We start from the raw sequence: 13,864 nt of genomic DNA on the forward strand, positions 1-13,864 counted from the left end.
AGTATGTTATTTTTAAAAAAAGTTGAGTTAAATAAAACATTTAACCCAACTGCTGGGTTAAAACAATCCAATTGCTGTGTTTGTCTATTTTCAACCCAACTTGGGTTGTTTTTAACCCAGCATTTTTTAGAGTGAAAATTTCGGCTTTGTTAGTATATAATTGTGCCACCAAAAGCAGTGTCAATGCAATGAGATTTTTTTTTTTCCCCATCACATGATTGTGTGCTTGATATATTGTTTCAGACCAAAGTTTTTGTTGTCCAAAAGAGATTTGACATAAGGGTGGGTAACAATTGCCTTTCTTTCTCCCTGCTCTTTCCTGCATCAAAGGAATACACATATGTAGGGCAAAGGATAAGGGACATATAAAACAACAAAACTGAAGTCCCAGACACTATCCTCTGTCAGGATATAATGATCATGGGAGAAACTGGACGGGGGCTATTTAAAAACCTGTTTGTGTGTGGAGAGATGAAGGGAAATTGAAGACTTAAGTTATAGTACAGATGTGCACATAGCCATTCTGCTGTCTGCAAAACAGTTGAGAAAACACGCTGTATTTATGAATCGACATGGGAGACCCACAGATCTGCTTAACTCATCATTGGACATAGTACATTTCACATTCTGTTTATCATTGACCATCTGCCCTCTTATCTGTTGTTTGTCTGTTTATATGTTGATTAAGAAATATATAGTTTGGGGTCATGGAGTTTTTTGTTTTTTTTTTCTGAAAGAAATTAATACTTTTATTCAATACTTAACACTAAAATATCAAAAAGGACAGTTATAAAACATTGATAATGTTACAAATGAAATATAAATAAATGCCATTCTGTCTAACTTTCTATGAATCAAAAAATCCTAAAAAATATTAAACAGCTTTCTTTTCAGCATTAATAATGATAAGAAATGGTTTTTGAGCAGCAAATCACCATATTAGAATGATTTCAGAAGGATCATGTGAGACTGAAAAAAATCATCACAGGAATAAATCACATTTTAATATATATTCAAATAGAAAACAGTTCTTTTAAAGTATAATATTTCACAATATTAAGGTTTTTACTGGATTGTTGATCAAATAAATGCAGCTTTAGTGAGCCTAAGAGACTTTCAAAAATATTAAAAAATCTTACCAACCCCAAACTTTTGAACAGTGGTGTATATATAAACCTCAATACATATTTTAGCTTTTTCTCTCTGTTTCCTTGACGGTGTAGGATTTATCTGCATCAATACATCCTGCAATTACATAAGGCCTGTAATAGCACTGATTATATTTAATTACACCACTTACCAAGAAAGGCCCACTGCCATATAGAGATTCCATCATCACTAGTAGCTGTTTGAAATCTCAGTCCACTAGCAGTCAGATGAAAGGATGCCGAGGACAAACATAAACATTGTGTGTATTCAAAGATGTGTAGTAGATTTGTCCTCATTTGAATGCACTTTTACTCTCTTGTACCTCTTCATGTTTCAAACCTGTACCTGTTTCAAACCTTAATCTGGACAGTGGTACAATATCAAAATGCTTAGTGCACTGGTGCAGCGCTATTAGTTCTGACTGTACAGTGGTACAGTACATGGTTAGAGAGTTGTTGTGGTATGTTGTTTTATAGCTTCTGTGCCTTTTAAAAAGTAAAATTTGCTGAGTTGTCCAGGATTTACAACGGCCATGCTCTTAGCACAAGTGTGTGTGTGTGTGCGTATTTGTGTGTGTATTTGTGGTGTATGAGTCTGAGTCCTCACAGGAAACCACTATCTCATCTCCCTGCCCTCCTCAGAGCAGTTGTCTGTTCTCTAACTCACTTAATTCAACTCAAGTCAGTCCATTTGTACAGCACCTTTAAAAACAACTTTACATCAAAGTCCCTGAACTCTAATACTAAGGAAAACTCCCTTAAGACTCCCTTAATATTATTTTATTCCAAAATAATAATTATAAGAATTCAGTAACACATTTCATATGCATTTTATTTGTTAACTGATGTTCAGCTGTTCTTTTCAATACTTAAAGGGTTAGTTCACCCAGAAATGAAAATTATTTCATTAATGACTCACCCTCATGTCATTCCAAACCCGTAAGACCTCCGTACAGCTTCAGAACACAGTTTAAGATATTTTAGATTTAGTCTGAGAGCTTTCTGTCCCTCCATTGAAAATGTATGTACAGTAGACTGTCCATGTCCAGAAAGGTAATAAAAACATCATCAAAGTAGTCCATGTGACATCAGTGGGTAAGTTAGAGTTTGTTGAAGCATCGAAAATACATTTTGGTCCAAAAACAACAAAAACTACAACTTTATTCAGCATTGTCTTCTCTTCCGGGTCTGTTGTCAATTCGCGTTCTACGCTTCTTCTTCTTCTTCTTTCCTGTTTTACGGCGGTTGGCATCCAGCTTATTGGTGCAATACCGCCCCCTTCTGCTCCGGAGTGTGGTTCACGACTCCACGGTGACGTTGCTGATGTAAGACGCTGCTGACGTGTTATCCGGTGCGCCCGAGCTTCGTTTACATTCTGAGGGAGACGCACGCTGTATTCAAGCTATTCTACATTGTTTGTATTTTGGTATTGCTATATTTTTTAAAATGGTGCATAAGTGTGCATGTGGCGGATATCCTAATCGCCAAAAACAACCACGGCTAACGTAAAAGTGCATTACTAATGCCGACAGATGAAAGGATTCAATGGAATCAATTCAATGGAAAGGATTCCAGAAGAGAAGACAATGCTGAATAAAGTCGTAGTTTTTGTTATTTTTGGACCAAAATGTATTTTCGATGCTTCAACAAATTCTAACTAACCCTCTGATGTCACATGGACTACTTTGATGATGTTTTTATTACCTTTTTGGACATGGACAGTCTACCGTACATACATTTTCAATGGAGGGACAGAAAGCTCTCGGACTAAATCTAAAATATCTTAAACTGTGTTCCGAAGATGAACGGAGGTCTTACGGGTTTGGAACGACAAGAGGGTGAGTCATTAATGACATCATTTTCATTTTTGGGTGAACCAACCCTTTAACTTATTTTCTGATCATCAGTCATCAAAGCTTGTTATATTTGTACTGAGTTTATAATGGGTCGTGAATATCAAAAGCAGGAATTGATTATATTTTTTGTATAATTTTATATCCAAATTCATTCCCATTTACCTGAATTAAAGTAATAATTAACCCAAAATTAAGAATTAAAATTTTAATAAGTCTTTATTTATTTGTTTATTTTATGATTGTTTATTTTGGAGAATCTGTTCTGCACAACAACAGTTTATCTGTTTGTTAAGCTCCAAAACAGGACAACAAAGCACCATATAAGTATTCCTTATGACTCATGTGCGATATTTTAAATATTCCGAAGTCTTGTGAGATTAATGTGTAGAAAAAAGAAACTTAAATCAGTTGAGATCATTGAGTCAGTCAGTTGAAATCAATAACTAGGATTTATGAACAAATCGTTCAGTCTCAAATGAACTAATGATTTCTGATAGTTTCCTTACACAAAGAAATTGTATACAGCATAAGTCTGACAATTTATTCAAGTTTTTAAGTAATGTCTTGAATAACTCCACACAATGATGAAAAGTTGCCAAAAGGTTTTAGCAGATGAGATCAGTGATGGTTACTTGATATATCAGGCCCACAGTGAATCTTTACTGATAAATATATTGCTCCACTTAGACCTCTGATTAACACTCATTGTGCAGAGAAGGCAGAACACTGCATGACTATGCTTTTTTAAAGACCACCATTGGAGAAAATCAAGTTTTTAATGTTGTTTATATGTCTAAGTGGTGATTTTAATATAGCCTACTTTAAGACAACCCATGTGCAAATTCATCCATCAACACCATTGCTGAGTATTTTCTCCATAAAACTGTTTACCAGACAGTCTCAAAAACGTGCTTTGAAACCACCAATCTTCGGTTTGAAACCATCACAGAAATGCAACCAATCTCGTCAACGTGTGGGGCAGGGCTTTTCCTATAATTCCTATCATGCTCTGAGGACATAGTGAGCACAAAAACACAGACAGGAAAAATCGCATATAGTAGATGAATTATGCCATATATATTACGAAGTCATGATGAACTCTGTCTTTCTCCACTGACTTTTTATGATGTTCAAAGCATACTGATTTTTAGAAGGCAGCTGCCTGACACTGAGATGGCGAACGGGAACATGGTTTGTGTAACATTAGCAAAACATTATTAGCTGTTTGATAATGTAGTCAAGACAAAGGCTAATCATATCAATTACCGTTATGTGTCCGGTGTTGTGGAGAGTGATACATGAAACTCATTACTATTCTAATACATTCATACGAGCCTGTATAATTTCTTGAACAGTTTCTGGTTCAAATATATATGGCTGAATTAAACCAATATTTCCACTTGTCATTGTGCAGTGTTTACTACAGTAAAGTTGACAGAGTGGATCAGGTATTCTGAGCTGGTGTGACTGAGTGAAGGCGGGGCTAATTTGCATATTCATGCCTCAGCATTACTTAATGAAGTAAGGGTGTATATTTTCAGTCAAGCTTTTTTAAGTCATGAAGTAATTATTTTCCCAGGAAAATTGTTTAAAGGTGCCGAAGAACATGTTTTCAAAAGATGTAATATAAGTCTTAAGTGTCCCCTGAATGTGTCAGTGAAGTTTCAGCTCAAAATACCCCATAGTTTTTTTTAAATTAATTTTTTAACTGCCTATCATTATAAATGCGCCGATTCAGGGTACGCGGCCCCTTTAAATCTCATGCTCCACGCCCCAAGAGCTCGCGCTTGCCTTAAACACCGTAAACAAAGTTCACACAGCTAATATAACCCTTAAAATGGATCTTTACAAAGTGTTCGTCATGCAACATGTCTAATCGCGTAAGTATAGTATTTATTTGGATGTTTACATTTGATTCTGAATGAATTTGATAGTGCCCCGTGGCTAAAGCTAACATTACACACTGTTGGAGAGATTTATAAAGAATGAAGTTGTGTTTATGAATTATACAGACTGCAAGTGTTTAAAAATGAAAATAATGACAGTCTTGTCTCCGTGAATACAGTAAGAAACGATGGTAACTTTAACCACATTTAACAGTACATTAGCAACATGCTAACGAAACATTTATAAAGAATTTACAAACACCACTAAAATATCATGATATCATGGATCATGTCAGTTATTATTGCTCCATCTGACATTTTTCGCTATTGTACTTGCTTGCTTACCTAATCTGATGATTCAGCTGTGCACAGATCCAGACGTTAATACTGGCTGCCCTTGTGTAATGCATTGAACATGGGCTGGCATATGCAAATATTGGGGTCATACATATTAATGATCCCGACTGTTATGTAACAGTCGGTGTTATGTTGAGATTCGCCTGTTCGCCGGAGGTCTTTTAAACAAATGAGATTTATATAAAAAGGAGGAAACAATGGAGTTTGAGACTCACTGTATGTCATTTCCATGTACTGAACTCTTGTTATTCAACTATGCCGAGGTAAATTCAATTTTTGAATTTGGGCACCTCTAAATATGTCATATAGATTACAAAAGATGAGTTTTAAGAGATAAAATTATTGAATGCAGGGGGACTTTAATACTCCACAACATCCCTTTTTGTAATCCCAAACCAACTGTTTGATCAGAAACATCATGGGGACCACAAGTGGACCACAAGTCAGTAGTAATCTGTCATTTTCTAAATTGTATCAGACACTGTTTTGTAAAGCACTTGTAATTGTTAATATAGCATGTCTAATGAGCACCGTGAATTACATATTATTCAGCCACTACCAGTGGCTGAGCAGAACTTCATCCAGACAATCAGAATTCTATACTATTTACTCCTTGGCAGAAAATAATATTTCCTAGTGAAATCAAAGGATATTTTCCCTTAAAAAAAGGAAATTGGGATCCAAGCTCAAGAGTTGTTGCAAATAAAGCTTTGAATTAAGGTTGCACAGTGGAATAATGCTGAAATGGCCTGTAGTCTGTGCCATGTTATTTTGGCAGTGCAGTGAAGTGGTAAAGATGCCTCAGTCTTCTGGAATGAGTCACTGTCTGTCAACTCCCTTAAAGTCTTACTGTATTAACTTTGACAACTGTCACGAATCAAACCATATGAAAAGTATATATTGTGATATATATCATTATTGTAAAGAACAATTTCCTATATTGTTGTATAAAACTTTTGTCATAATGCCAATCCCTTGTCGTGCAGGCTTCAAAATCTCTAACTGATTTCAAAAAATATACTAGTATACTACACTTACTATTTTTGCATATAAAGATATGGCAGAAAAGTATTAATTTAATGATAGCATGCTGTTCATAAATATTTGTAAAAAGGTGTTAAAACAACTGTTTTAATTGTTTAAATATTTAATATTTAAATATTATTAATAAATACTAAAATAAATGTAGTATGGATCAACAAGGCTAGGGTAATTCTGGTACTAGTATTTGGGTAACTTCAAATGTAATCTAAAATACCATAGTACACTTAGGATTATAGTACTTTACATGTGCTTTAATATTTTAGTAACTTAATTTGACATTACTACAAAGCAAACCTTTTAAAAATGCATTGAAGTGTGTTAAGAAATAGTGATGAAAGTGTACTCTCTTTAAGTACACTTAAAGGGTTAGTTCACCCAAAAATGAAAATTCTTCATTAATTACTCAGCTTCATGTCGTTCCACACAAGTAAGAACTTCATTCATCTTTGGAACAAAAATTAAGATATTTTTGATGAAATCCGAGAGCTTTCTGATCTCCCATAGAAAGGATCACAATTACCACTTTCAAGGCCCAGAAAGGTAGTAAAGACATTGTTAAAACAGTCCATGTGACCACAGTAGTTCAACCTTAATTTTATGAAACGACGAGAATACTTTTTGTGCACAACCCCCCGGTTGTGTAGTAGGTTGAACTACTATTGTCACATGGATTATTTTAACGATGTCTTTACGATGCTTTTTTGTTTTATGGGCCTTGCAAGTGATTGCAGTGCTGTCTATGGGGGTCAGAAATCTCTCAGATTTCATCAAAAATATCTTAATTTGTTTCCAGAAGATGAACAAAGGTCTTACGGGTTTGGAGCGACATGAAGGTGAGTAATTAATGACAGAATTTTCATTTTTGGGTGAACTAACCCTTTAATATTGTAGTATCTGCAAGTACAAATTGGGAGTACACTACAAGTTTATGGCACTTCTTTTTTCACAAGGGTAATCTGATCATTCATGTGTGTGTAGGCCGGACAGAGGCTGAGCTGAAGAACTTTAGTCCTCATTACAGAAGGCAAAGCTGTGTTGCCTTCTTTTGCCATCTGAAGGATGAGGTGGAGCAGCACAGAGCAGGACAGGCCCAGCTCCTCAAACAGAAGGTGAATCTTATATTGACAACATCAACTAATGTGGTGATTTTATTGCACTCTCACTTACTGTACAGTGTCAGTGTTATCTGATTTATGATGTTGCAGAGTTTTACTCTCACTGATTCTAGTATGTTTCACTTCCAGGAACCTTCACAGGCCTCAGAAGTCTTGTACAAGGACAGCATGCTTTACTTTGATGACAACAGAAAGTGGAGAGAGAGATTTGTTGTTGTCCGCGCTGACTATAGCCTCGAGCTACATGATAGCCAGGAGGTCTGTAAATGTTATCTTTGATCATTGTGATGTAAAAGCCAGTTGTTATGATAGAACATGCTCATGATTCTGTTATATTTTATGCATCCAGTCTTATACAAAGGGAACCCCTGCACGCCACATACTCCTGCCAACAGGAGGCGCTGTATTGACCTCAGAGGAAAAATACACTGCCATCGTAGACAAGGCCTTTCCCGATCTTAATGGTGAGTGTTTGTCTAGTTTTACATTCTGATCTCTTTCTTCCTGTTGGAATAAGTGTTTGGCTGCATCCGAAATTGCATACTCTCTTGAGTAGACACTTATTTTGAATAAGTAATTACTTTGTGACTGCTAAAAAAGTACATTCTATATAGTATGAATGTGTATAGTATGAATGTAATCTGGACGTACTACACACTGTTGGGGGTTTGGGTGGATGATTTCCAGCCCAAAAGCTCACCAACACCCACCTACTCCAACAAAAAACTGAACAAGCCCAAAGCTTTAACTTGCAAAATAATGTGATAGAATTTTATTCATCGCTTTTATACATCAATTTAGATGTTTGAAAACCACCAAACTGACCCCAAACCAGCCCAAATTTTGTCCACCCGCCCAAACAAATTTTTAACCGCACAATCAAATTCAAAACTGCCCAATCTGGCAACACTAGTACTACATTCTGTACCAGCATCAGTTGTGTCACTTCACTGCCATTCACAAATCCTCTCCTGTGGCCTCATGGGATAATAAAGTGATGGATCGTACGCACACTTCAGAATCTCGCCAGAAGAAGTAGGTCATCCGGGGTACCTTTTGAGTACTGTGAATTCGGACATACTTCTTTTGTCACATATTTTTCCGCCTACTATATAGTAGAGAAGTATGCAATTTCAGATGCAGCCTTTGTGTGTTGTTCAGGTTCTAAGGAAGAGCCCTCTGTTCCTGTGGTGACGGTTCCCGGTCCGCTTCCTGTGTACCTGAGACTGCCTTACAGACGAGACTCTTACTTCTGTTTCCAGCAGGAGGAGAAGCGGGCCCGCTTTGTCTCAATCCTGAACGACTGCGTTCGTCATCAGAACCAAGGTAACAGATCAGTTCTCACTCTGTCTCAGAGTGTACTTTTTTTTTAAATGTTGTTTGCGGTATATTTGATTAAATTCGTAACTTATACCCACTGGGAAATATTTAATTCCTACATAATTTCTAGTTTACTCAATTTGAAAGTACTTCTTGAGGTCATTCTGACTAATTTTCTGTACACCCACCCAAACTCAAGCCTCAACACATGCTATATTACAGTAGTGAGGCTGATCAGAGGATATCTCAAGCTGCTCTGCTCTCTCATCAGTTTACTACTGTTTTTCTGTGGTGGTCATGGTGATACACTAATAATATCCAGAATTGCAAAGCTCTCTTCCTGCATACTTGTCGCTTAGCGGTTACACAGCCTCTGCAGTGCATGAAACTGTGCGCAATAATGTTCTACTTCATCACACATACAACTGAAAAAAAATTCTTCACACCTTCATGCTTTACGTACTGGGTAAGAGGAGAGTTAACCACCAACACGAAGTAAAATCATACTGTTGTAAAAATTATTTTAATGTTACACATAACTTTTTTTTTTTTTTCACTTTTGTTGTCTGTTATCGTAAGCTGAAAGTCGGATTAGAAAAGAGTTAAGGGTCAAATCTCAAACCCTTATTATGCAAAATAATAATAATAGTAATGATGTCTTAGATAGATAGCAAAGCAGCACTAATGATTGTGGATGTTAGCAGTGTTGGGAAAGCTACTACAAAACTGTAACTTGCCAAAAAAAAAAACAAAAAAAAAACTCAATGCGATATTTTCTATTGGGTGACCGAATTCTCCACTGAATTTACATCTGTGGGGTGTTTTGGGTGCGCCAAAATTGTGTGTACGGGGGATTTTTTTTACCCACGGCCAGGGGCGGAGCCAGACATTGTAAACATTCGGGGCTTAGTCCAAATCATTTTTGTCCAATGACATTAAAATTTTCTGTTAACAGCTTTACTGACATGGAACTTTGTTTTAGTATTCTTGAGTAAAGTTCATTAAATGTACATTATTTCTCACTGGAATTTGTAGAAATATGTTTGCCCCCCTGGAAGAAAATTTTGTACATTTTAAGGTTAAATGCATCAATCTGGTGCACTCTGGAAGCTCAAAATTAAGAGCTTCAACCTGTGTACAGTGTGCACATTGAACAAAGAAACAGCATTGACTTGTACCTGGACATTAAAGAAGGCTCAAACATCTTTTTAGTTGTGATATAGAGTCTCAGTCTACATTTAGGTCTAATTATTCATATGACCGTAATATCCATATATTGTAACAAATGCACTCTAAAATAAATGACATTACTTTACACAAAAGTATAGGGAAATTACAATACTAGTTTGTACTAATTTCTAAGATAAATCCTTGAGCTTTTATTTTGATCACGTGATCAAATGTGCGCACTTCTCTTTAAAACGAAGCACAGACAGACTTTATATATACTTAATCACTGTATTTTGCTGTTTTATAAAGGCACAAAGCCATATCACAGTTTCTTATAATGTAAAGTAGTTTAACTATATCCATACTAACCTTACAAAAAGAAGTATACTTAATTAGTTAATTTTATAAAGTAAACATAAGTTAAATCAATAGTTCAATCAAATTTTCCAAGTATACTTTATGTAGTAAGTATAATAAAATCAATGTACTAGTAGTATATTTGTAAGTGTCTTATTTTAATACTACTTGGGACTAAATTGGCCCACTTTTTTTGTTTATAGAAGTATACTTTTAGAAACTTTTTTTTAATTGCAGCTACTGTGAACTATAATATAATCAAACTTATAAGGTATACCTTAGTTTACCAGCTGTATACTTCTAGCCCACTTTTTAGTTTATAAAAGTTTTTAAAAGTTTTTTACACTTTGAAGTATACTCTTACTTTTCTTAAGTATATCTTGGTATAAGTGTTGGCATAATATACTTAGACAATCCTGTATACTTTCAATAAGGCAAGCCAAGTGTACATAAGTAAAACTTTAAGTATATCTCTGATAATTACATAAAAGTTGTCTGAATTTATATTCAGTTACACTTCATTTTAGGGTGATGTAGTTACATTGTACTTACTCAAATAAGTAATATAAATTAACTACATGTACTTACTGGTTAGGGTTTGTTTTAGTGATAGTTACTTGTAAAGTATGCATAATTTACTGTTATTACTATAGTAAGTACATGTAGTAATGTTTAAGTAATTACTTAATAATAGTACTTAGTAATAGTTAACCAAAATTTATTCAGACACCTTGAACATTTCATTCATTAATATAGTTTATTCACTATAGTTTTAGAAAAAATGGTAATAAAATATGAGAAGATCTTAGAGTTAAACTGTGTCAGAAAAAATTAATCGTAATTATGTCAGATAACACTTAAGCAAAACATGGTCAGGTCAAAGTGTATGAATAATTTTTGGTTCCAAATTTTACTGGTAGTTCACTGTATGAAGAATTTTTGGGTATAATATGTCACAGTTTACTTTATTTTGCTATCCTCACTTATATAAATGAGCTATAGTATCCTGCACCCACTAGTAAAAATATATCAAAAATATCAAACATGTCTGAATAATTTTTGGTTTGACTGTATGTCATCCTAATACGGAAGAGGATTAGGGCCAAGCAATAATAAAAAAATAAAACCATCTCGAGATTAAAGTTGTTAAATTTCGAGGAAAAAAACTCTATAATTTAACGACTTTTTTCTCGTAATTTAATGAGTTTATTCTCAACATTTTATCTAGACTGTTTTCTCGAAATTTAACAACATTTTTCTCATAATAACGAATTTGTTCTCGTAATTTAACAAATTTTTTCTCATCATTTAATGACTTTATTCTCAACATTTTATCTCGACTTTTTTTTTCGAAATTTAATGATTTTTTTTCTCGTAATTTAACGAGTTTATTCTCAACATTTTATCTCGACTTTTTTCTTGAAATTTAATGAGTTTTTTTCCTCGTAATTTAACGAATTTGTTCTCAACATTTTATTTTGACTTTTTTCTCGAAATTTAAGGAGTTTTTTCTCAAAATTTAACAACTTTAATCTCGAGATGGTTTTATTTTTTTATTATTGCTTGGCCCTAATCCTCTTCCGTACCTTAAAATAAAGTGTTACCAGATAATCTATATAATTTTATTTTAGTTTAAAAGAAGTGTACTAATAGCACACTTGAAAAAAACCTCTTTTTTGTTAGTTTTTATTATTAAGGTTAAAAAAAACTACAAAAAGTATTTAAGAGGACAATATCTTTTATGTTACTAATAATTTATATAATTGAAAGCTACTTGGTTATTAAACCGTAAGGGTTTTTATTGAATCTTGATTATGGTTATGATTATGGTAACGGATAAATGTACTCTAAATACAGCTAAAAAGTTAATGAAACTGAATCGAAAAAGTAAGGAAGAGCAGCATTCAAAAATTTATTTTAAGAATGCACAGGGACTTCTGCACAGAAGCTCAAATCAATGAGTCATTTCTTTTTGAACTGGTTCATTTACATTAACAATCCAAATGAACCGACTCACTAAAATGAATCGTCTTCCCAATGCTACTTATGTGTTTAAGGTGAGTGTGTTATTACTTCATCTTAGTGCGCAATACAGTGTGTCATTAAAAGTAGCAATGTAACGTAGGGCTGTAGTCAAGTCCCCCTTTGTCGAGTCCAAGTCAAGTCCAAGTCCAAAAGGTTCGAGTCCAAGTCAAGTCCGAGTCCAAATGAGACAGTCAAGACAGAGACAGAAAAAAATAATCCTCTTCAAGACCACGTACATAACTATTGATAATTTATGTGATGTGAGAGACAGCATATCTTAGATTCTAAAATAATAATTTTGCATTATTATTTTTTGCATTATTACGATTTTAAATTCTCTACAACTGTGGTTCCCAAACATTTTACAGTCGCGTACACCCTGAGGCATTTAACATGCTTCTGCATACCCCTTCTCTTCCACTTCTGCAATCACACCTTTTCCATTAAGGGACAATATTTTCCCCTTTAAACTGATTGTGCATTACAGTGCTTTTTTTACCTCTATAAATACCTTTATAAAATAAATCAATGTTTTAAATTAAAAATGTCCGAAAGAAAAATAAGCAATGATGTTATAATGTGTGATACTTTTAAATTGAACTAAAACTGCCAGTAGGTGGCGGTAAGTCACTGTCTAATGAGTGAGTCATCGAGTCATTCAATTCATTCATTCATTCATTCATTCATTCATTCATTCATTCAGTAACGACACAAGTGGATGTATTTTTGAAAGGGTAATTGAATCATTGACTCTCATGGTTTTTACACAGCCACAGATTTGTTCACAAAACATCGATATGAATCGCAGTTCTGCTGTGGCTTTTGTTTGAACTAGACATGCACTGATTTCAATTTTCTTGGCTGATTCCGATTTCCGATTTTTGGATAGTGTGATCTGCCGATACCTATTTTTGCCGATTCTGATTTTCTTTCTAAGAACTATAATTGACAGCATATACAAACAAAAATCTACCTTTCTTCAACACAAAGTTTTATTTTCATAAAAAAAGTAAAACTCAGTAATAAAATAAGAACAAAAAAAAAAAATTCCAAACAGCAAATAAATGCAATAGAATAGAGAGCAATGAAACTAAGTTTTTCAGGTTAAGTAGGTTTTTATTTAGATAAGAAATACTACAGAAATTAAAGTAATCAAATGTAAAATAACACATCCACGTTGGTTACCTTAATTTCTGTATTTTTTATTGTAAATATTAAATACAGACTTATTCTTACCATTAAAGTTAAAAACGTATTCAGTCAAGAGCAGAAAGTGATTTTCTTTGTCTTTTGTTCTTTAAATAACATGTCAGACAGCAACAGGAATATTGGACTGCTGTCCCTTTAAGAGTTGCGTTCTCTTAGCTATTTAATGATCCAAAACTGACTGTGTTTATCTGAATAATTGCCAAGACGAGCATTTTGACATAATTTTGTATGTATTTAATATTTTAAGTGCATTAAGCCACTCATTTTGGTAATTGTGACTCTGTTTGACTTCTGTCTCTGTTTGAGACTAAGCGTGGCTTATTCGCGTGATCAGTGGTGCGCGCGCTTTCGGTGTGAGCACGAAACCTGCAGGAACC

General features: G+C 34.2%; 1 protein-coding gene across 1 annotated transcript in view; it reads left to right on the forward strand.

The window, feature by feature from the left end:
- Positions 1-13,864, forward strand: part of niban1b (niban apoptosis regulator 1b) — a 33,936-nt gene that overhangs the window by 9,880 nt on the left and 10,192 nt on the right. Inside the window, exons 2-5 of the mRNA XM_067361922.1 lie at positions 7,270-7,400; positions 7,536-7,664; positions 7,756-7,870; positions 8,568-8,732. Of these exons, the coding sequence (XP_067218023.1) occupies positions 7,270-7,400; positions 7,536-7,664; positions 7,756-7,870; positions 8,568-8,732 (540 nt within the window). The remainder of the gene's footprint in view (positions 1-7,269; positions 7,401-7,535; positions 7,665-7,755; positions 7,871-8,567; positions 8,733-13,864) is intronic.

This window comes from Chanodichthys erythropterus, chromosome 16, assembly GCF_024489055.1.
Source record: "Chanodichthys erythropterus isolate Z2021 chromosome 16, ASM2448905v1, whole genome shotgun sequence".
NCBI classification, from domain to species: domain Eukaryota; kingdom Metazoa; phylum Chordata; class Actinopteri; order Cypriniformes; family Xenocyprididae; genus Chanodichthys; species Chanodichthys erythropterus.